Below are 23,528 nucleotides of genomic sequence, written 5' to 3' on the forward strand. Positions count from 1 at the left end.
AATATACAGGTTTCAAGCCGTTCAAACCGCATTTAATACTGCATCGCATATGTGATTGCAAAAATAAAGTGCAGTGCAGTTATAGTTTTGGCTAAACACTAAACCGCACCTTACCGCATATTTGGCTACAAAAATTAAGTACAGTATAGTTATGGTTTTGGTTAAACCACACCGCAAAGTACGGTGCTAAAAATGATTTAAAACCACACCGCACCACAAACACTCTATGTGAAATTGTGAATGATCAAAATGGGATTTGCACCACATTGGGTTGACTTATTTATCTTAAGCAACACGTATGTGTGTGTATATATATATATATATATGCACAATATGTCTCATCAATTGTAGCTTAAATTTTTTTTTTTTATACTTTTATTTTATATTTATAAAGCCTTTAGCCGAGGCTATGATTCCCATTTCCTTCCATTTATATATCACCATATATAGCAACTTCGGTATGATCAAATTGAGATTTAAAATAAATATAGAAAGTCAAAGCTGTGATTTGGGACTACCATTACTATAGTTGACCTATTTGGAGTAATCGAGCAATTTAAAATCATAGGCAAAACGTAATAGTATCATGTAGAAAAATAACTTTAGGGAGAATAAATAAACCCTTAAACATACCTGAGCAATGATACTCAATGAATGGCTTAGTGGGTTAGGCCATGAATCTTTGGGGCGATTTTATCTTTGCTCTTGCTTATTTATTTTATTATTATTTTTTAAAATAAAGGTATAAGAATTACCTTGGGTTCTTGACACAAACTATCTTGTTTGTGCCTAGGATCGTTGACCCACAGTAACACGATGATATTTTTTGCCAAATCACGTCGATGTGATTTGATTTGGCCTCCAAATTTCGTGCGTTTGTCCCTTTCGGGTGGAAGACACAGCAAGATTGCTTTTGTCGCAGGTAGATATGCTTCTGTCAGAGGAATTTTACATGATATTCCATCTATAGACTGACTACGGTATCGTGGTGTTCATATCTTTTGAATGAACTATGTGACCCTTTGTTACAGTAAGAGAACAATGGCTTGTCTTTTTCCACAGACGACACCAAATTGATGATGCCAAAAATCTTTAGTTGGATCACTCATTCAATTTAGAGCTTTTGACGGATCTTGTAGGGTCTGCAAGATAAAGAGAATTGATCAAAGAGATCACTAGGTTGTACCCAATGGAGGAGCCTCCAATGCTTGAATCAGCATAAGCCCATATCTTTCGTATATAGATAGCAGTTTTATAATAGTTTTTGACGTACCTTAACGAGTGAGTCAGATTACCCTTTTTATAGGTGACCTAGGTAATTGTTGGATATAATTGTAGGTGATTATTACCTTGAGTAACAATTATTTTCTTAATGGGAGTTTAATACCTTTGAGTAATGGTCATCAATGAATTATTGAATGTGATTGAGCAGTTATTTATCTTTCTTTAATGACTTACTGGTAACTTCATGTCGTCCATTATGCTGGATGACAAATTGATTTTCTTGGACTTATAGGAAGCTTAAATTAGCTTATTACATAAGTTGGGATTGTTTAGGATACAACGTTTATCAAAATCCCACGACTTGCTTAAGAGAGAATTACATTTCCTTTCAACCTTGTAACTTTTTCCTCAAACTTTCTTTTTATCTTAGAAAAAAAAGCTGGCTTCTAATTATGCCCTGCAAGAAAAGGCACACACAAGTATTTTTCATTCTACTTAATGCTTTCAACTCCCAAAGCCGACTTAATTGCATCTTGTACTTATTGCACGGTGTTGATAGTGAAGAACAATAATATCTTGTTAGTATTCAATTGCATGGTTTTCAGACTCAGACCGTTTATTGAACTAGAAAAGAGAAAGATTCAAGATTTTTAAGGTTGGACTGAGGTTTAACCAAGGTCGAATCATGATGATGTCATAATTAATTTAATAATAATAATATAAAATAATGGTATTAAAATGGTAAACGTAAAAATTGTTACTAAAAATATGTCTTAAAAAATTTAAACAAAATTTTCAGTGAATTTTCACCATTTTTATAAGTGAAAGCTCAAATAGTGTAAAACACTATAACTTGTTTAGACCCCCAATTTTAAACTTACGGCTAAATTGTTTTTACTCTAACTTAAGTAAGTGCGGAACAAAAGTAAATGAAGTGCAATAAATCGGAACTACTCGAGTGGATAACTATAAGGAATAAACAATAAATGTAAGGTACAAAGAGTAAGAGAAGAGAGATGCAAACGCAAGATAACACAGCAATGTGTTATCGAAGAAAAAACCAAAGTACTCGGTGTAAAACCTCTCCACGGCCTTACAAGCCAAAATTGATTCACTAGTGAATAAAGTTGGAGTACACAAATCTTAAAAAAACCCTTTAAGTCTAATCTACCCAATGTACTTGAACCCTCCAAGTTCTAGTTACCAACAGGCTTCACCGAGCCATGTCTTCACTAGTTATCTGGATCCTGCAATTATCTCCAAATTGCATCCGCCAATCGATGGCATCTTCCAATACTTCCCACATGCACCAAAACTTCACTCAGCACTCAGATTGAGTGAGGTAAGTGTTTGGACAAAGAACCTCTTAAGGATGTGTAATTGGAGAGGTAGGATTAGATGAAAACTTAAGAGAAATTGTGTAGATGATTGTGGGTTTACAATCTCTAACACTCAAGTGTATTGCTAGGGTTTTCTCTCTCAAAAATTCCTTGGAAAAACTCTTTTCAATTTCGTGGGTAATGTGGGCTTATATAGTGTTAGTAAAGAAATGAGAAAAACACACTTTAAAAGGTTCAAGCAGTGAGTTTCACGAGTCACTCGCGACTTGGCCTGAGTCGCAAAGTGACTCGCAAAGTCTAGCCTGGCATGAGACTGTTCAAATTCCAACATGTGCTTCTTACATGACCTTTCGCGAGGTGTCCACTTGCGAACTAGTTATGAATTCACATTCATCACAAATCTTCACCAAACTCTCACACTCAACCCTTACATTAAATTCCACAAAAATAGAGGGAAATGATTGAACAAAAATACAATCAAATTTGACACAGAATTAGAGTCAACAAAAACATAGTTGTAAATCACAACTTTATAATAAGGTTAATAGAAAATAATAAAGTATAAACAAGTGTAAAAAAAATTGTGTTTAGTAATCTTTCAAATAAAAAAAAAAGTCTAAAATAAAATCATTTTCAACATAAATTTATAAATTATATATTCACATATAAAAAGCATAATTTTCAAACTAGAAATAAAATAATCAAATAAGATTAAGAGGGAGGTAATATGGTAAATTGAAAAATTATAATTTAAACTCAAAATAAATAAAATATGAAATCCTAGCAGTATACACCAAAGTGTATATATATATATATATATATATTCTTTTGTAAGTAGATAATTTTCTTTGTGTATGGTAATCCAATAGTTAATGTGGTATAATCATGGTTTTGACTAGTTATTGAGGTTTTTGTCGAACCGAATTGGTGCTCGATTCCCAGTTGAACTGGCTAGTCTAGTTTTATTTTTTAAACCGTGGGTATAATATGCTAATATAGGATATTGCAGGTTTTTATTATGATAACAAAGAGAGAAGCATATGGGGATTCAAATCTCGATTATTTATAAATGAGGGAAAGTAACTGAACTACAATAGCTCTTGGCATAAATACTTTATATTAAGTAGGTATAGAACATTAAAAAAAAATGTGTAGCGTAAAATGATCCATGAAAGTAAATATGATACGAAACTTTGTTTAGAGATAATTATAATATGCTGTTAACCCCGTAGTTCGAACTCTTTCCCCTCTAGACCCCCAAACACTTTGTGCATGGGGAGGTGCCAATTTAGTTACAAGGCTTTTGGCAAATATGATATGAAACTTAAATCAGCATGTTGATTTAAAAAGAGAATAAAGAACACGTCAGAAGGACAAAAATATGGGATGAAAATTTGAGTTTCAACCGCCAATACATAAAACAAAGAGTTTAGAGCTAGGCGAGCTTAAATCACGAGGGAATGATATCCATGAGATCTTGAGTACGAAACCTCTTATTAGCATCTTGGGGCCATCCTTAAGAGATTTTCCCATATAATAACCTGGTGTGTATGAGACTAAGGGACTATATACATCCAAGGGAATAATCAGATACTCGAATAGAGTTAGATATTCTTGTTGCTATAAAAAAACTGAAAAAAAAAAAAAAGAAAAAAAAAAAAAAAACCTAGGAGAACTTCTTTAATAGATAATATCAGCTTTTATGCATGTTTGGTTTACTTATCACTTACGTCCACAATATTGCTACTAGAATTCAATTGTGGATTATCACTTTTTTTTTGGTCTTTGAACAATGAGAAAAATTATCCTTATCAACTAGGAAGCTAGGAAGTCTTTGAATAGGAGTTGATAAACACTGTGCATCATGGTTTTCAAACCCGGACTATTCACAGAACCGGTAAGGGGAGAGGTTCAAGGTTTTTAAGGTCAGATCGAGGTTCAACTGAGGTCGAACCACGATAATGTCATAATTACCTTATTAAATAATTAAATACAAATATTGATATTATATTTATAAAATTTTATATATGGGGAAAATTAAATGATTTTGAAGCATATTTTAAAGAAATTTAATAAAAGTAAAATAATAAAGCATGAAAAAAAAATACTTTAAAAGTTATAATTAATTTTTGAAGTATAAAAGTATGAATATATTTATATACTCCCTTTTAGAGATGGCTAATTAAAATATATAATATAATAAAATATTATGAATATTAGTTATAATATAAAATAAGAGTAGTAATGAAAGTTTATTTAATTTATTGGTATGAATTCTATTAATTTTACTTCAAGTATATTTAGTTTTCACTTAGAGCATCAACACTTTAGTATAGCCTAGTGGTAAGACTCTAAATCTAACCTAATTTAGTCGAAGTTCTATTCCCAGTAAGTAAGGTTGGACCGTGATTGAACCCTGTCGGTTCTACCTAAACCAAACGGCTACTTAAGTTGATCAAGTTTTTCTTTCAATTTGGAGTATGTAATCCCATAAAAAAAATGGAGCATGTAAATTCATAAATGACTGATCACTTTGCACAATAATATCAATGAAAAAAATTATAATAGACGTTAGTCATTTGGGAGTTCTAGTTTTTCCTCAAATTAATACTAAAACACTTTGCTTTGACTAAAAAAGTTGTAGGACCTAACTTTCTCTTCTTCTTTTTTTTTTTTTCTTTTTTTTTGATGAAATTTGTATTTATTTATGAAAGTACGTAACTTTCTAAACTACAAATCATAAAAAAATGTCACATCACTAAAAAATGTCAAATTATTGTTCCGTTAGCCACATAAGTAACATCACTAACGGCAGTTAGTAAAAAGACTAATACAACTCATTTTTTAAACTTGAGGGACTAATTGTGCTCACTTGAAACTTGAGGGACCAATTGCACATATAGGGTAAACTTAAGATACCAATATTATAGTTTTGCCTTAATAAGTTTATTGATGGTAAATTATAATGTCCTATACTATATGAACATGTTTTTTCTAAATATGAAAAAAATGAAAACCATATAATTGAAACATTATATAACTTAGGTTGCACAAAATACACAACTACTTATAAAAACCATCCATTTTTTGGAACATTCCTGGCTCTTCAGTACTGCTTGCCGTTTTCTTTTTCTTTACTTTTTTCCTTGGTCAGCGCTTCCTGCTTTTAATGTTCAACGAACTAAAAATTGCGGACCAACTTTCAGTCAGACCTTGGAAATGTCAAGTCTTCACCCTTGGTTCAGTCCCCACCAGGAAATCAAGGGACTCACTCAGCCCAAATTCACGACCTGAGCCCCCAACGGGCTCGCCCTGTTTATTCATACCGCCCCCACGTGTATACTCCTGCAAGCCATCACGTAAGCCCCACGAATAAGACAATCACTTTTAATTAATAAACAAATCTATATCAAAAAATTAAAAAAAAAAAACAAAATACTACGAAAACCAGACATTCATCTGGTTTTCCAATCTAACATTGTGCTGTATTTAATTAATTAACTCCTACTATACTCTATTGCCAACAGTCCATATTCAAATTCCTTGTAACTCAATTGTTTTTTTTTTTTTTTTAGCTGAGACCTTTTCACTCAATTGATATGCTTTCAACATTGAGGATTTTGTTTCTCCAAAAAAATTTTTTTTTTTGAGGATTTAAATTAAAATCAGTTCACACTGTAAATCTTTTCCTTTTTTCTCACATCTGCTAGATTATAGAGCTATAAATAGTGAATAATAAAGTAGTATAAAAAGTGAGTTTAAATAAGAATGAATAACAGCTAAACAATTCAACAAATATGACTTTTGTTGTGCAAAATATTGTATTTATAGCATTAGGCTTTGAATTCCTACTTATAGCATTGAATTATAAAGGAAAAAAAAAAAAATTTTAAGGCATACACTATTTTATAAACTCCTGATATGATGAATGAATGTTGGTTACAAAAATATAATGTTAGTAGTGAATTCAGGCAAAAATCAATCAATTGTTGATAAAAATATTATAAAATAATTTATGTACTTAGTATTGCTAAAAAAAAACTATATTAAACTATGATTTTTTTTTCTTGGATGAACTATTAAACTATGATTTGGGTCCTCTAGATCCGCAAAATGGTCCAAGATTCCCAATCTCTTTTAGCTTTACTACACACCGCAAATGCAGACATCCCTTTACATAAATGATTTATAATTAAGCTCAAATTAAACCCAAACCCACAGCAATGGCATCAAAAACCACAGCCATAGCCCATAAATAAACCCATTGACAAAAACCAAAACCTCCCCTACTTTTTTCGTTTTCCACGTTCACGCCCAGCCAATCACCCCTGAATTCTTCTCTTCACAATCTCACGCCCATAGTTTTCCAAAACCAGCTGGTCTTTCTTTTCTCCCAAACCCCATTTTTGACAACCATATATAAACACCAACAGCATACCTCTTTACCTTCAAACAAAACTCGATATTACCATAACAACAACAACAAAAAAAGAAAACCTTATCATTCTCATGGCTACTACTAATAACATAGGCTCAGTAACTACTCCAGCTCCAGTCCACCCAGCTTGCTCAAGCGGGACACTGGGTCGGCACCTGGCTCGGCGGCTAGTAGAGATCGGCGTGAGAGACGTGTTCTCTGTGCCCGGTGACTTCAACCTCACACTTCTTGATCACCTCATAGCCGAGCCGAACCTCAACCTTGTTGGCTGCTGTAATGAGCTCAACGCTGGCTATGCTGCCGATGGCTACGCGCGCGCCAAGGGCGTCGGCGCGTGCGTAGTTACCTTCACCGTTGGTGGGCTTAGTGTCATCAACGCTATTGCTGGAGCTTACAGCGAGAACTTGCCTGTGATTTGCATAGTTGGTGGGCCCAACTCCAACGATTATGGAACTAACCGGATCCTCCATCACACGATCGGGTTGCCTGACTTTTCTCAAGAGCTTAGGTGCTTTCAAACTGTCACTTGTAATCAGGTAAGACAAAGAGAAAGTCTGATCTTATTTTTTGGATTAAAATTTTACTGGGTCATATAAAAATTGTGTATGTGTTTGTTACAAATTTTACTAGGTTTTATAAAGTAATGTGTCACTGGATCACATGACCTTAATTTGTGAACTATGATCATGTTCGTTGTCACATTAGTCTATAAGCTTTTATTTTTAAGTTTGATGAGTTTAGGTGATGTTCAAGTGTAATGGGTGGTGTTTTATTTATGTGATGGATAATGTGGCAGGCGGTGGTGAATAACTTGGATGATGCGCACGAGCTGATAGACACGGCGATTTCGACTGCATTGAAGGAAAGCAAGCCGGTCTATATTAGTATCGGTTGTAATTTGCCAGGGATTCCTCATCCAACTTTCGGGCGGGATCCCGTGCCGTTCTTTCTAGCACCCAAGTATGGATCTCTCTCTCATGTTCAGATTTTTGGTTTTTGGAATTTTTGTGAATTTGATTAGTATTTCTTGAAATCTTGCGCCAAGATATGGCTCATTTAGATGTTATGAGTTCCAATAATTAAAAATATGTTTTATGTATTGGTTTACTTAGTAAGTGCGATGGTAAAGTGCAATTGGTGGATCATGGTTCATGGATGAAGTAGGAACAGTGTGAATAATGTTGATCTCGATGTATCTGGGACACAATTGAAGTAAATAGTTGTATGACTATTGAGTAAAGGAAGAAGCATACTTGCTAAGTTTTCTTTGTCAACTCAGGCATTTTAGTGTTTTAGTTGATGTTTAACTTCACATCTACAGAAACAGTTGGAACATATTTTGATGACAATGAACTTTCTTGACTAGTGTAAAACTCAAAAGAATTTGTATTCGGCCAATCAAGCTGTTTATTTTCTACGTTGCTCAACATTCCCCTTATGTTTGGATGGGGGGAATGAGGCGAGGCTTGGATAGAAGAGTAGAGGAGAATGGAAGATGACTACAATGTACTAAATTTTAGTATATTCCAGCCACCTTCCCCTTCCCCCTCTCCTTTCCTTCCATTCCAAACATTCCCTATATTTTTAGCATATCAATCCCATTTCGTTACTCATGGCAACATTTGATATTTTGAATAGATATACTTTCTAGCCAAATAGGAAGTGATGAACTCAAATCAAAACCAAGTTATCATATTTGACAATTTTGATAATATTGATTTCACATGATGTAACCATGAATTGTAGTTTTTTTTGTTTTGTTTTTTCTTCATGTAATGCTTGTGTCTGTCATTGTTTACAAAGTTTTAAAAGGGTAGAAGTTCTGAGGTAGGATTTAATTGCTTTAAATAATTGGAAGTAATATCTATGATAATCTTAGTGGCCACCCTTTTTAAACAGGGTAAGCAATCAATTAGGATTAGAAGCAGCTGTGGAAGCGGCCGCTGAGTTTTTGAACAAAGCTGTGAAGCCTGTGCTTGTGGGTGGCCCCAAGTTAAGGGTAGCGAAGGCGCAAAAGGCCTTTGTAGAACTTGCTGATGCCAGTGAATATCCAGTAGCAGTTATGCCCTCAGCAAAGGGACTGGTGCCAGAGCACCATCCTCACTTCATTGGGACGTATTGGGGTGCTATCAGCACCAGCTTCGTTGGGGAGATTGTGGAGTCTGCTGATGCTTATGTCTTTGCTGGCCCCATCTTTAATGATTACAGCTCTGTTGGTTACTCCTTGCTGATCAAGAAGGAGAAAGCAATTATAGTGCAGCCTAATCGTGTGACTATAGCCAATGGTCTATCTTTTGGCTGGGTTTTCATGGCTGATTTCTTGAGTGCATTGGCTAAAAGGCTAAAGAAGAACTGCACAGCTCATGAGAACTACAGCCGGATCTATGTTCCGTCAGGCATCCCTTTAAAATGTGAGAAACATGAGCCTCTTAGAGTTAATGTTCTCTTCAAGCACATTCAGGTAAGACACAAGAAACACTATCTAGAGCCATTCATTTTAGTCTTAGACTGGTTAAGGGTTGTGAAATGAAAACTCATTCAAGACGTTATGTTGTAAATTAAGAGTTCTATTCATTGAATTTCTAATATGGTTTGGTAGCATATGCCTGGCATTTTTTCGCCATTAATTTTTTTCCCCAATTCTTGGGATTGTTAGATTGTCCTGGTCCTTCAAACTTCTACCTTCTTATCATTTCTTCTTTTTCTAAATCATCCCCATAGAGGAAGTGTTTTAAGTCTTTATTATGATATCTTTGGTTTGTAATTTGAAACACGGCACAATTAAATAATCTTATGTAACACACAATTTCTTATCCTGTGTCTTTGTTCATGGATTTGCCATTTTTGGTTAATTCATCTATTGATTAAACAGGAGATGTTAAGTGGAGACAGTGCAGTAATTGCCGAAACTGGGGACTCATGGTTCAACTGTCAGAAGCTCCGCCTCCCTGAGAACTGTGGGTAAGCCAGGGTCTCGACTAAAGTCTTTACTCCTTCATGATTGAATACAATATTTTTATCAGCCGGAAGGGTGCCAATGTTTTATATGGATTGCATTTAGGTATGAATTCCAGATGCAGTATGGATCTATTGGCTGGTCAGTAGGTGCCACTCTTGGATATGCACAGGCTGCCAAAGATAAGCGTGTGATTGCTTGCATTGGTGATGGTAGTTTTCAGGTTAGTTATAATTTTGATATGAAATATTATAACAGGAGATGGGGATTAGGGACTTGGACCCTATTCACTGCCCCTGTCCCTACCAAGCAAATCTTTCACTGTCCTTGCTCCATCCCTGCTTTGGGACTTTGTGGAGATACCTGGCCTCCTCTGTTAACGCATTGCTAAACCTTGCTGTGGGATTTCTATTTTATGGAATATCAAGATGTGATCAAACAATTTCCACTTTATTTAGGTTACCGCTCAGGACATTTCAACAATGATTCGATGTGGACAAAGGACCATTATATTTCTGATCAATAATGGAGGTTATACAATTGAAGTAGAGATTCATGATGGCCCATACAATGTGATTAAGAACTGGGACTACACTGCCCTTGTTGATGCCATCCACAATGGCGAAGGCAAATGCTGGACTGCCAAGGTTAGTATTCGAGAAATCGAGTTCTAACAACTGTCTGAAAACCATGAACACATGCTTTATTTGATTTTTGCTTTTACTTTTAAGCTTCTAGCGATTATAACTGGTTTTGTTCTCATTTGTTTCGTTTTTACCACAAATTTTCTTGTTGAGCGTGCATTTTCAGAAGTATTCCTCCATTGTGCTCTGTCATTCATTCCTGAACTTATTCCAGATAATTTAAGAGTCACATGATTCCCAAATTCAAATCTTCAAGGATCTAAGTAGTATATATTATTTAAATATTGAAGCTCATGACCAAAAAAGATTGACTAATCCCAGAGGACTCAAAACGTCCCAGTCAGAGTCAAAAAGTTTGCAGAGCATTTGCTTGTAGTTTCTCTCATTTAGATATTTAAAAGATGCATTCTGGAACTTGAATCTTATAGCAATATATCATTTTGCTCCTGAATTATATTGATAGATTCAGTTGGTAAAATACAGGTACGTACAGAGGACGAACTGACAGAAGCAATTGCAACAGCAACAGGCGCACAAAAGGATTCTTTATGTTTCATCGAAGTATTTGTGCACAAGGATGACACCAGCAAAGAGCTGCTGGAATGGGGATCCCGAGTTTCTGCTGCTAATGGCCGTCCTCCAAATCCTCAATAATTTTTTATTGGCCTTACTACGAGTCCTTTTTGCAGAACTGAAATTGGTATTATGAGCTCTAATCCAGAACTATAAATTAATAAGAAAAGATAGTTTTGCTTGGGTTGCAAGGCATCTATACCAATCCTGTTGCCGCATCCTCCTTTTTGTTGTAAAAATAAAGTTTAATTGCTGTATGTTAGCATTGAACCTTTAAGAGCTTTTGTAAATGACTGAGTGTAACAATCTTGATGATGAATATATGCATGTATAATATTGATGGTACATGTTGTGGGAGTAGTTCCTTTTGGTTTCTATTGGTCCGCCCTTGATACGTGGCCCTTGGATTGTGGGTAACTTGGTGTTTAGGCTTTTACGAGGGAGGGTGGTTGAGTCTGTACTCCTGCAGAATGGGCCTAGGCATCCATTTCTGCCACTACCAATCAATCGTCAAACTTGTAACCTCAAAACCCATATCAGCCTTTTTTAAAATGAAGTGTCAAAAGGAGCAAAAGAAAAGGCAGATTATTTAGTAATTACTTTGCAAAATAAAATAGCAAGGAAATAAAAAGGATTGATTCTTTTTTACGTGTTTAACCTGCTGTGAGCTTGCTTTTTAGCTCTAGCAGACTCCAGATTATCGAAAGAAACCCAAGTCTACTGGGCCTAGGATTGACTTTCGAGTAGCCTTTTGTTAAGCTTTCGTGAAGAGCGAAGCTCCTTTTAGCTGGGTTTGCTCAAAAGAAGTCTTATGGGAGGGGTTCGGCTTGGACCCGATAGGATTCTGTCGTGTGTCCAGAAATTGACATACAGCAGCATCTCTTCGGGCCAGTTTATTGGGCCTAAGCCTCTCCCCCATAGGAGATGGTTTTTAAATATATATATATATATATATGTGTGTGTGTGTTGGGTTCAAGTCACATACGGTATAACTTTTGTTAAGTTACACATTTTTTACACCATAGATTACTAAAAAAATCTACAATCCGAATGTTCTGTGTAATGTGCATGTTCGATATTAGTTATTTTATTATACTCATATGCGTTATAATGTTTGGAAAATTAATTTCGGTTATGTATTATATGTCACTAAAATAATGAAGAAAAAAATTGTAATACAATATATCCATAAGTAATCATAATTAATTAGGCCCTAAAAATGCCACTACATGCTTGTTGAATTTTTTTTTATCAAGTGTACATGTATATTTGGCTCCTACATTTGACATTTTCAATACAAAAATTCTTATTATTTCTTTTCCATTTTGTAGGAGATTTTTTTTTTTTTTTTTTTGATTCATATCTTAAGTTTAATTTTACAAAAATTTGTGTTTGTGTTTGTGTGCATGTGTGTGTTTCAAAAAAAAAAAAAAAAAACGCTCTTTGTCTTCCCTAAACATACCTTTTACAAACCTCAAATGTCGCTAAAGCACTGTATCAAGCTTTGATAGTATTGTTGAGTGTTTTATATTATATGCACTTAAAATCAAAGCCAATTTCATACTCTTCTTAACATTCTCTCTCTCTCTCTCTCTCTCTCTCTCTCTCTCTCTCTCTCTCTCTCTCTCATTTTCTTTTGGCCCTTCAATATTTTTGTGAGACTGGAATATAGAAAATAACAAGTGTTATAACATGAAAAACATTGAATAGAGAACCTTTCATTTTTGAAATTAATGAATTTAAAAGTAGAAAAGTTCAAGAAGATAGAAAATGGGGTGGAACCAAATCTCTTAATCTTTTGCATTTATGGCCTAAACTGGCCATTGATAAGAGATGGCATGAAGTGAAAGGCTAAATGAAATATTACTCATACAAAGTGCCACATGACAAAACATCATGCTCTCTCGCATGGTAGTAATGAGTTGTATACCACATCGATCGAGAACCTAGCTACATATTGGGGATGTAGCTGCTCAACATGGTAGTGCCTTGGGAAAAATTGCTTACCAAGAACTAATCGGCATTGGGTGCAAGTTTCAAGACAATCACATCCGTCTTGAAAAGTGGATCCCATCTAGTTAGGAATCTATTTCAGAAAGGCCCCACCCACTTGAAAAGCCTCCCCACCATCATGATTGCCCCTCTAAGGTAAGTCTATAAATAGGGGTCGAAGGAGTGAGATAAGGGGGGTTGGAAAAACAGAAGGTGAGAGACATACACGAGAGAGAATTGGGAGGAACAACAAAAGAGGAAAAGCTCACCAGTAACTTGGGGAATCCTCGAGGGATATACAAAAATGGGTAGGGGGATATGGGCTAGACCAAAAAACTCTGACATTTGGGCCACTAGATTAGCCAGAAGGGGTCTTCCTATTGCAAGAATCCCATTACCCACATTATATGAATAAATTGGGGGCCTGTCCTTAGGGCTAACGAGTCACCTTGGGGAAACAGGCTCACACGTGTACACCCAAATATATATATATATATATATATATATATATTTTCTCTTCTTTTTCTTTTTTCAATTGGTATGAATTATTTAGTCTACATATGCAGCCAACATGTCCTGATATTTAAGGGAGAAGATCAATTTTCTTATGGTCACCATTTTCATGTAAAAAGAAAACTCCATACATCTTTGCTTAGTCAAAATTCTACTTTCTTGAAAATAATTTATCCTTGTATATATTATATCTGTAGGTGAAGAAAATACGATTGAGAGCTTCTTATCCTATAAGCGGTGTAGGCTTGTAAGGATAATCAGTAAGGTGGTTGGATTGTTGTATCTTGGGGTTGACACACATAATTTCTAGTCTACTAAACCGAAAATTCCGTATATGGTCTGTATTATCTCAAGAGAGCGACCTAGTCCATGCCTCAACTCCGTCACCTAAAAACTTCTTAGAATTGATGGTAATTTTGTTTATCATGTAATGAGATTATTTTAAAGTACCATCAAAGTAATATCTCTCAACTTGTTCTCTAATTTTATGGTGAAATCTAATTTATGTGATATGTTATTATTTAAATGATAATTTGAAGATTATGAAATTCAATTTATTTATTTTATTAAGGCTAAAATGCAAAACTCGCCCTCTAAATTTCACAACTTTTCATTTCAGTTTGTAAGTTTGTATTTTGTCATTTCAGTCCTCTAAGTTCAATTCTCCTCATTTCATCTTTTGTTAACATTCCATTCATGTCTACCACTAACCATATTTAATTTTTATTTAATTATTTATTTCTTATGTTAAAAACCGTTTTTTTTTTTTTAAAACCCCAAAATTAACCCCTACTCACATCAAAAGAACCAAAAAAAAAAAAAGTCCTAAAACTTCAATCAAACAGTAATAAATTCATACAAACCCACCAACAAACTCAATGCTATATTTCTTTAGTCTCTAAATCCACTACGCCTATACACTAATCTCTTTCCTTCTCAAACCCCAAAACCCCCGCCCCAAGAAATCGCCAATAGCAACCACAAAGCTCAGATACTGAAAGAAGAAAGAACAATCGAGAGGGAGCTTATCAAGGCAATCACAACTAGGAAGCTCAACCCGTTGAAGCCCAACTCGGGACGGTCTGTACCTATTGGCAAATACTACGTGTGTGTTTCGTATCACGAGGAGTCTGACTTCAGTTGCAGAGTCTGGGAGTGGCACGGGCACATGGTGTTTTACAACGATGAAAATGGGTACACGCAAGAGTGCATGTATGGGAATTACTTCGAGAGAATGATGATGATGATGAGGAAGGTGTTTAGGGATGAAAGCGATGAAGAAGATGAAAGTCATGAGGAAAGGATTTCAGGGTTGATTTCTAGGAGAAGCCATAGATTGATAGGAGAAGCCATGAATGGTGAAGTTTTAAGCCCCTCCACCAACAAAAAATGGTGTCACCAACTACAAAAATATCGATATTCCTCCAATGGAGTTGGGCGTGAAATGGTCTTGTTTTTTTTTTTTTTTTTTTTTTTTTTTTTCTACAATGAAGTGGGAGAAGAGAGAAAACCGAAGTGTGGCAACTCGCAACTGATCATGGATTCATAATTTTTTTTCCTAATGGAATCATGGATTCATGATTTTTGTGGGTTGGTAGGTTTTATTTTTTTTATTTTGAATGTTTGAACAAATGCTACTAATTTGAATAGTTGTCTCTTAGAAATTGTGATTGAGATAAATGGGAACTAACTTGGAAAAAAAAAAAGGATATGTGGTAATGCCTAAATTTAAGAAATATAGATCAAAAGTTATAGTAATGGTTTTATAGTAGAATTGTTTTTTTATTTCTTCAAATTCAAAATAAAGAAAAGGAGATTTGAGAAGGGGAAAAAACCATAAATGTGAGAATAGGGTAAGGAAACTGAAAATTCAAGGAAAAAAATGTGAAAAAAAAGAAAAGAAACCGGTATGTCTTTTTTTTTTTTTTGGGAGAATGAAATCGGTATGTCTCGTTGATAAAGTTAAAAAAAAAAAAAAAAAAAAGGGTGAAACATGGTGACATTCTTTTTTAAAGTAGAGTTGTTTTAAAGACATGAGTTAGTGGGACAATGGTCTTATTTTGTAGGCAAAGTTTTAAGTGGAATTAAATATGTATTTTTATTTTGTTGCCCTCAAGTTTTGTCAAACTTAAACTTAAGGTGCAGGTGTGTTTTTAAAACATATAAAAGTCCAGTTTTAAGAAAGAGAATTTTATGAGGTGTTGTTTGACGTCATTGACCTTATTCCTAAAACATTTGTAGGAGAAATTATTAGTTATTGAATAAGGTATTTTTGACCTACAAAAAAGTTTAGATCAAATTGGGGAATTATGTTATATATATATATATATATATGAATTTGGCATGTGTTAGTAAATCATTTTAGGAAACTTTTAATAGAAAAATGAAAAAATTATTATTAATTTGACAGCTTTTTTCAATTCTTCATTAAAAGTTTCTTAATATGTTAGTAAACTATTTTAATAAACTTTTATGAAAAAATAAAAAAGTAATTACTGATTTTATAGCTCCTTTTATAGTGTCATCCGTCGCTCCTTTCGTTCTCACCTGGTTGCACTTTTCCCAAATACTTGAAACTGTGAGTAGAAATTGACTTCGGGTTTTTGAGAGGAAAGATTTACATTTATTTGTTTTGAAGAAGGGGACCAATCTATGGTACACTTTAGAGGCTGTTGACTTTAGTAAGGTAAAGACAAAGGCGTAGTTGAGGTAACTTATCTTGGTGACAAACTTAGGAACCAATTATAAGCTAGGTTTTTACTTAAATTATCCATTATTATTATTATTATTATTTTTACTTTTACACAAACTAGTGTAGCCTATGCATATAGGTTTAAATTATACATGGTGTTAGTTTACATTTTTTTTTAAACCATACATTTTTAAAATATGTAATGGTCTATCATTATATATATATATATATAAAATTTTAATTTTAATTAGTTTTACATTCTCAATTTTTGCACCCAATAATTCACTTGCAACAAATATAAAAAACTTAAATAGACATAGGGCGGAAAATTGGATTCCAATTGAAATCCAATTTAGAATCTAATTAAATTTGGACTCTTCGATTTTCGCGCTTAATAATTTACTTGGCATAAAATTAAAAATTAAATAAGACATGTGGTGCAAAATTGAGAATCCAACTAAAATCTAATTGGATTTTCTCTCAGCTATATATATATACACACACACTAGTTTCTAACCTCATGCATATACATGAATACATTTAAAGATATACAAAAAAAATGCATAATATAATTCCTATATATATATAATTTAAGTACTATTGATAGTCATTCTTATATTCTGTTAACTCTTTAAAAAGTCTTGTAAGAATATTGCTAGGTAGAAATGTAAACGGTTCATATTTATTTATTACTTCTTAATTTTTGTTATTGTGAAGCAATTTTTTTTTTTTTTTTTTAATTTTACAATTCATCTATTCTAGATTCTTTGGTTTTTATACTCAATAACTCACTTTGATGAATATTTATGATTCTAAAATTAGGAAATAAAACTATCTCTAAAAATAAATAATTTAGGATACACAGCGCAAAATTGGACTCCAATTTGAAATTTTAATTGGTCTTTCTCTTTTATATATATATATATATATAGACTAGCATGTAACTCTTGCAAACGTATGGATGCGTTTAAAATTAAGCAAAATTTATATTATACAAATATAAATAATTAGTTAAATTATTAAAAAAATAGCATGTAACATATGCATAGTATAGATACATTTAAAATTAAACACATTTTTTATTATAAAAATATAAATAATTAGTCATTTAAAAAAATAAACGTAATTAGTCACATATTAAAATTCTTACCTAAATTTAATACTACTTATGATAATTTTTTTTATAATTTTTAATAAGATAGAACGTGTTGTGATTTTTATTGAGTATATGTGATTTTTTATTTATTTATAAATTTTATAGTTCATTAATATTATATTCTTAGCATTTTGCACTCATTAACTCATTTGACACAAAGATTAAAAAACTTAAGTGGATAATTATAGTGTGATCCCCACATAAATTTAGACACATGATGCAAAATTAGATTCTCAATTCTAATTCTAATTAAACTTTCTCTAAGTTTTACCTATATATATATATATATAATCTATTAAAAAAAAAAGCAATTCTCAAAACTTAACTAATAAATAACATGATATGCGTGTGTGTTTGACACCAGCTTATAAGCCATTATCTTGTTTTATTAACTTTTATATGTAATTTTTTAAAATCTCAAATTTTCTTACATTTTTTAATCACTTTTTTTTTTTTTTTTTGGGAAAAGAAATCACCCTTTTAAAATATAAGTATAATTTAGTAGACTTTCGACAAAGAATTAAATAAATTATACCCAACCAGACAAGCATGCTATAGTTGGTATGCACTTCCCCTGGTAGACGCAGCGACCAATGGGGTGAGGCAGACAGCCACTCATTCAAATCTTACTCCTCCCATTGTAGGCTTCGGCCACAGGCTGGACCACCCAAATCTAGGTACTCATTTGTTAGTTGAGCATAAATTTGCAACATGCGCTGTTTTTTGGTGGACTTGGAACCGTTGGATTTTATGTGGGATCTCTTCTTATTGTGGTCCCTATTTTGACTTACGGTATTGGGCTTTGTTGCTCACAATATGACATTGATCAAAATGCCCATGCTACTAGTGATCCTGGGTCATTGGGCTTGAGCTCTTAAGTGTTGGAGCCCAAAGAAAAATGGAATAGAACAGATGACAAAGGACAATTTTTTGTTTTTTAGAAAGGACAAAGGACAAAAATTGGATTCAATATCTTATGTATAATAGTAATATATAAGGCTCTTAAATTAAATTCAAACACATATTTGTATTAAATTTAATTTTTTTTAAATATAATATGTAGGGTTACGATTTGTAGCCCAAGCTCAAAAGAGGTGGAATGTGAGCCCAATAAGCCTAATACAATGAATTTGTAGAGAATGGGTGAAAGAGTTAGGCTATTTGTGAATTAAACAATGGCTAATAAGGATTTGAAAAACGAGTAAGTACAAAAACACACTTAGAACTTGATTAAATTGGTGTCCGAAGAGATGAACTATGAACTGAACTACTATTTCAGAAAGTTAATACAATTCTTAGGGCTACAGTAAATCTTTTTCTCTCTCCCTTTCCTCTTCTTTTTTTCGATCCCTCTCTTATAAGGGATCTTTTACATTATATAATTTTTCTTCAGACCATCTTGATCGTACACCTATTAATCATCTAAACATTCACTCGAGTATATGTCTCATTAGGCGTCTTCTTTGGCTCTCTATGCTTGGTGGTGGTTCAGATTGCACTATTCAGGGGTCTTCTCCACATAAATGTGGCCAGAAAAATTGTTGCAGTGCATTAAATGCGGTGGTAGCAGCTTTTCTTTTTAATATTTCTGTATTCTTATTATCTTTACACGTGCCTGAAGTTCATCCTCATCGTTGGAACTTCCTAGAAGATCACCTAAATCGCTTCAGTACTTGCTTGGCCAATATTTATCGTATCCGAGAAGGATATACTCCTCGGACTATGTTCTCCCATCCTTTACTTATGTGATTTTCCACTATGGGGTCTCTCCCAATCATTTACTCCTCCTCAGACATACCCACATTTTCAAATAGGGCCTAAGGCCCAATATACAAACTTAGGCTTTTATCCCCACAATAGCCCCTCAAAATTTTAATTTTTCTTTCGCATCCGAGGAGAAAAAATGGGATTTTGATTTGCCACAGAAATAAGGGCTAGAAATGTAAAAATACCCCAGTTTACACGTGTGGGAGCATAGATTTAGACACTTCATCATTGCTACTAACATTTCGGAATTTGCGAAGCATCATTAATTGCTCCAAGCGACGCTATGTCTTTGGCATCCAACAGTGAACCAATGATCCAGCGAATGACATTTTTCCTCGGTTTCAGCGGAATAACTCCCATTCATTTTCTGGCCCTTATATAAAGTCTCAAAGGATATCATTTCTTTTTTACTTCACAATTTCTCAGACTCTTCAGCGAACTCAAGCATTCAAACTTACAAAGATTATCAAATCATCAATCTTATTTCTTCGAAAATCCTTGAGAATTCTTCTAAAGATTTCAAGGATCAAGTTCCAACTCGATTCGTGTAAGTTCTAACTTCTTCGAACCCTTCTTTATCTCTTCGGCCAGCTTCCTCGGCCTTTAAATTCCCATTTCCCAGTTGCCATTTTTAGTGCTTCCCCCTTTTTCGCTTATCCAAAATGGGTAGATTTAAGTATTTAGTTGATAGTCCTGCTTTGATAAAGACATTTAAGGAAACCTATGACATACCACAGGAAGTAAACCTGAGGTATTGTCCCCCAGAAGGAATAAACACTGACCGAGAGGTAGGAGAGATTATAATCCCAATGATAGCCTTTATAGAGGGGAGAATGACTCTCCCCATGGGTTGCATTACTAGAGATTACCTATGTAACCATAGAATTTGTCCCTACCAATGCGCACCTAACCTCTTTAGGATCTTAGGAGTAGTTGATGCTTTAAACCAACACTTGGGCTTGGGGTTCACCTGGCTAGACGTAGTCCATATGTACAAATGCCACCAACAAAAAGGGGCAGGATTTTACCTTAAATCCCGATCCGACATCGTCAGGCTCATTTTCTGTCTTCCCAAGTCTACTAAAGGGATGAAAGACGACTACCTGATCATCTTGGGAGCATGGCATGACGGTCTTTATTACCCAACCCAGGCAGGAGAGTCAGGTGGGATATCTTAAATTTAGGTTCCCTAACAATAGATTTAGGGTTTTCATCATTAGCGTTGTTTTTCTTCTCTTCCTATCAATAGTTTACTTTAAGTTTTTGATTATGCTTAGCTCTGTTATGGTGTTAACAGATAGAAGGCACGTTGCTCCTCGGCTCAGCCTAACTAACGTTGCCGCGCTTAACTAGCTATTAAGATTAGAGATCTTTGTAAGTGAAGACGGGTAACTTCAGGCCGTCCACCTTGTTTTGGACTTCAAGCCTCTTTCAGACACGTTTCAACCGGTGGGCAACGCTATAAGGCAGGGAGACCATCGGATAAACCGAATAGATGTATCTCGACCCAACTTTCTAGCTCCGTTCGATCTTCCCCCCATACCACATCCTATACCGAAGGGTGTACCCTTGCTTGTACCTTCAGTTCAACAGATTCCCCTTGAAGTAGTTGCAGCAAGAGAAGGAGTTGCTTCCTCAACCTCTTCACTCGAGGAATAGATTGACAAGTTCCATTTTGAAGGAGAGGCATTTAGGGAGGTTCAAGTGATTCCACTCTCGGACACCGAGGAAGAGACTGATAGGCATTCCAGCATCCATGCCCCTGTTTTAATAACTGCCCTTCTAGACGACTCTTCGAAAGAGGAAGAAGGAATGGCTTTGAATACAGGGAGCAAGAGTCTAAGAGATCTTATGAAGGCAAGGAATAAAACACCTGTGCCTAAAGAAACTAGTAAGTCCTAGCCCACTGTTAATCTTCCCCCACCCCCTCCTCAGCTTCCTACTAACCTCAACCTGAAGCCAATCCCTAAGCTAAAGAAGAAAAGGCCTAATGCAACTCTTGAGGAAGGTGAGGTGGTACCCTCAAAAGGAAATAAACAGAAGAAAGTGGTTAAGGATCAACGGAACAAGAGGACTTCGTCTGTTGAAAGCCGAGAGGACTCTCTTGCCGCTAATGTGCGCCGAGGACAGTGCATCTGGTCCCCTAAGCTAGAATTGGATGGTACCCCCCTTCCTTGGGACACCTCAATCAGGAATTATAAAGGGGGGTGGGCAGGTCTTATTGTTGAGGCTCTAGAGCAACCACTTCTCCTACCAAAGGATATGGATGCTTACAGGCGCTTCAGCCAACACGAACTCTTCTTATCCCTTAAGAGGGACTTGGCCATGGTAAATGATTTGATCCGTTTCTCCAAGTAAATTGTTGGTCATTTTTATTCGTCCATTTTCTTTATTTATATTAAATTTTTTCCCATTTTGTTATGCAGATTACCCAACAAGTTTATGTGGCCGAGGAATGGAATAAAGACGCTCACAATGAAGCCAAGGCGGAGGCCCATCCCTGTCCGAGGTTGAGAAATCTTTGGGAAATCTTAAGGAAGATTACGCTAAGCTGTCCGACAGCTAAAAGAGGCGATAAGGGCCAGGGACAGTCTCGATGCAGGCCGAAGATCAATGCCGGCAGTTGCATATGACTGAGATTAATCTGGAAACAAAGAGACAAATGGTGAAGGATCTTCGAGCTGAGCTTCAGAAAGCCATAGAAACTGCCTAGCTGGCCAAGGAGGCAGTCAAGGCTGAGAAGCAGGCGGCCTATAAGCTTGGGGTAGAGGAGACTCAAGTCAGACTCACAGAGGAGCTATCTGCAGTATGTAGGGACTACTGTGACGTATCTTGGGGTAAAGCCCTTAATGCTGCTAAGGTCCCTACAGATTTTGACTTGAGGCAATCTGAGAGTGTCTACTACCATCCTGATATTTGCGAAATCCCAAGTCCTGACCCATCTCCCTCTAAACAACTTCCAGAGGCATCGGAACAGCCCTTGGTCGGCCAAGTCCCTCCTGCCCTTCCTGAAGTTTCTAAGGAGTTTGATCAAGCTGGTAGCCAAGGCAAGCAAGCTGGGGATCCTCAAGATAAGGGTAAAGACTTGGGTAAGAAGAAAACTCCTTCTGAACCCAAGGACCGAGCCCCAGATGCTGCTGCCACCCAATCCAGCCAGACTATTGATCTCGTAGTCTCCACAAAGAAGGCTTAGATACTAGGACTTTTATTATTATTATTATTATTATTATTATTATTATTATTGTGTTGTAAGGAACTGAAAAATACTATCTTTTTGATTAATGAAAGCGTGCTTCTTTTATTTTCTACATTTTCATTGCACACCTTATAAAATTTATTATTATTGCAAGTAATGTTAACCTGTAACTATCTTAATCTGAGCAAGCTCAACAACAATATTTTGCTAATGATGCAGATAACTTAGATAAATATGGGCAAAAATTGGGTCATATAAGAATTGTTAACGAACTTATTAAGTAATGAAAGGTATAAAGGTCTTATATATTCTCTAATACTTAAGTAAATAATTAAAGACTTTACCTGAACTGGATTATGTACAGAACTTACAAAGGATACCGTGGAGTGTTAATCTTTAAACCAAGTATATGGTCCGAGAAGTCTAACATGGTTGAAGATCCATTTCAGCGTTTATGAAAGTTGTTATGGAGTGTTAACTAACTCATATCATCTGGTCTGAAGACTTCAGGCATGATTGAATTTAAGTTTAAACACTTATAAGAATTGTAATGAAGTGTTAACTAACCCATATCATCTGGTCCGAGGACTTCAAGCATGATTAAATTTAAGTTTAAATACTTTTCCTAAAACCTTTATGTAATAAATAAACATAGTGATCAAAGAAAAAACTTGTTTAATAATAATAATAATACCTTTTAGGGTTGTTTACATTCTAGGGACATGGTATTACATGACCATCTAAGTCTTCCAAAAAATATGCCCCAATGCTAGCTCCTGAGGTAATACGATATGACCCGTCCCAATTAGGTCCTAATTTTCCCCAAGCTAGGTTATTTGCAGTGCCCATAACTTTCCTAAGCACTAGATCACCGGGTGCTAAAGGCCTTAGCTTTACGTTGACATCATAACTTTGTTTGAGCTTCTGTTGATAATATACCAATTGGACCATTGCATTTTCCCTCCTTTCTTCAATCAAGTCCAAATTTTTCTCTAGCTGCTCATTATTACTACTCGGACTGAATGAACTAGTTCTTA

The 23,528-nt window shown here is 34.9% G+C and overlaps 1 protein-coding gene across 1 annotated transcript; it reads left to right on the forward strand.

Moving 5' to 3' along the window:
- Window positions 1-6,767: 6,767 nt before the first annotated feature.
- Window positions 6,768-11,520, forward strand: LOC112019413 (pyruvate decarboxylase 1). The gene is made up of 7 exons (XM_024051933.2): window positions 6,768-7,538; window positions 7,799-7,962; window positions 8,902-9,463; window positions 9,875-9,963; window positions 10,064-10,181; window positions 10,417-10,605; window positions 11,086-11,520. The coding sequence occupies exons 1-7, from the start codon at window positions 7,074-7,076 to the stop codon at window positions 11,254-11,256; spliced, it is 1,758 nt and encodes a 585-aa protein (XP_023907701.1). The 5' UTR covers window positions 6,768-7,073; the 3' UTR covers window positions 11,257-11,520.
- Window positions 11,521-23,528: the final 12,008 nt, after the last annotated feature.

Source organism: Quercus suber, unplaced genomic scaffold, assembly GCF_002906115.3.
Source record: "Quercus suber isolate HL8 unplaced genomic scaffold, Cork oak 2.0 scaffold_670, whole genome shotgun sequence".
Lineage (NCBI taxonomy): Eukaryota > Viridiplantae > Streptophyta > Magnoliopsida > Fagales > Fagaceae > Quercus > Quercus suber.

Excerpts from the sequence above, each read along its gene's own strand:
- LOC112019413 (XM_024051933.2), top strand. The coding sequence starts at position 7,074 with ATGGCTACTACTAATAACATAGGCTCAGTAACTACTCCAGCTCCAGTC. Across the intron at positions 9,964-10,063 it reads CGCCTCCCTGAGAACTGTGG|GTATGAATTCCAGATGCAGT; the intron begins GTAAGCCAGGGT and ends GATTGCATTTAG. Across the intron at positions 10,606-11,085 it reads GCAAATGCTGGACTGCCAAG|GTACGTACAGAGGACGAACT; the intron begins GTTAGTATTCGA and ends GGTAAAATACAG.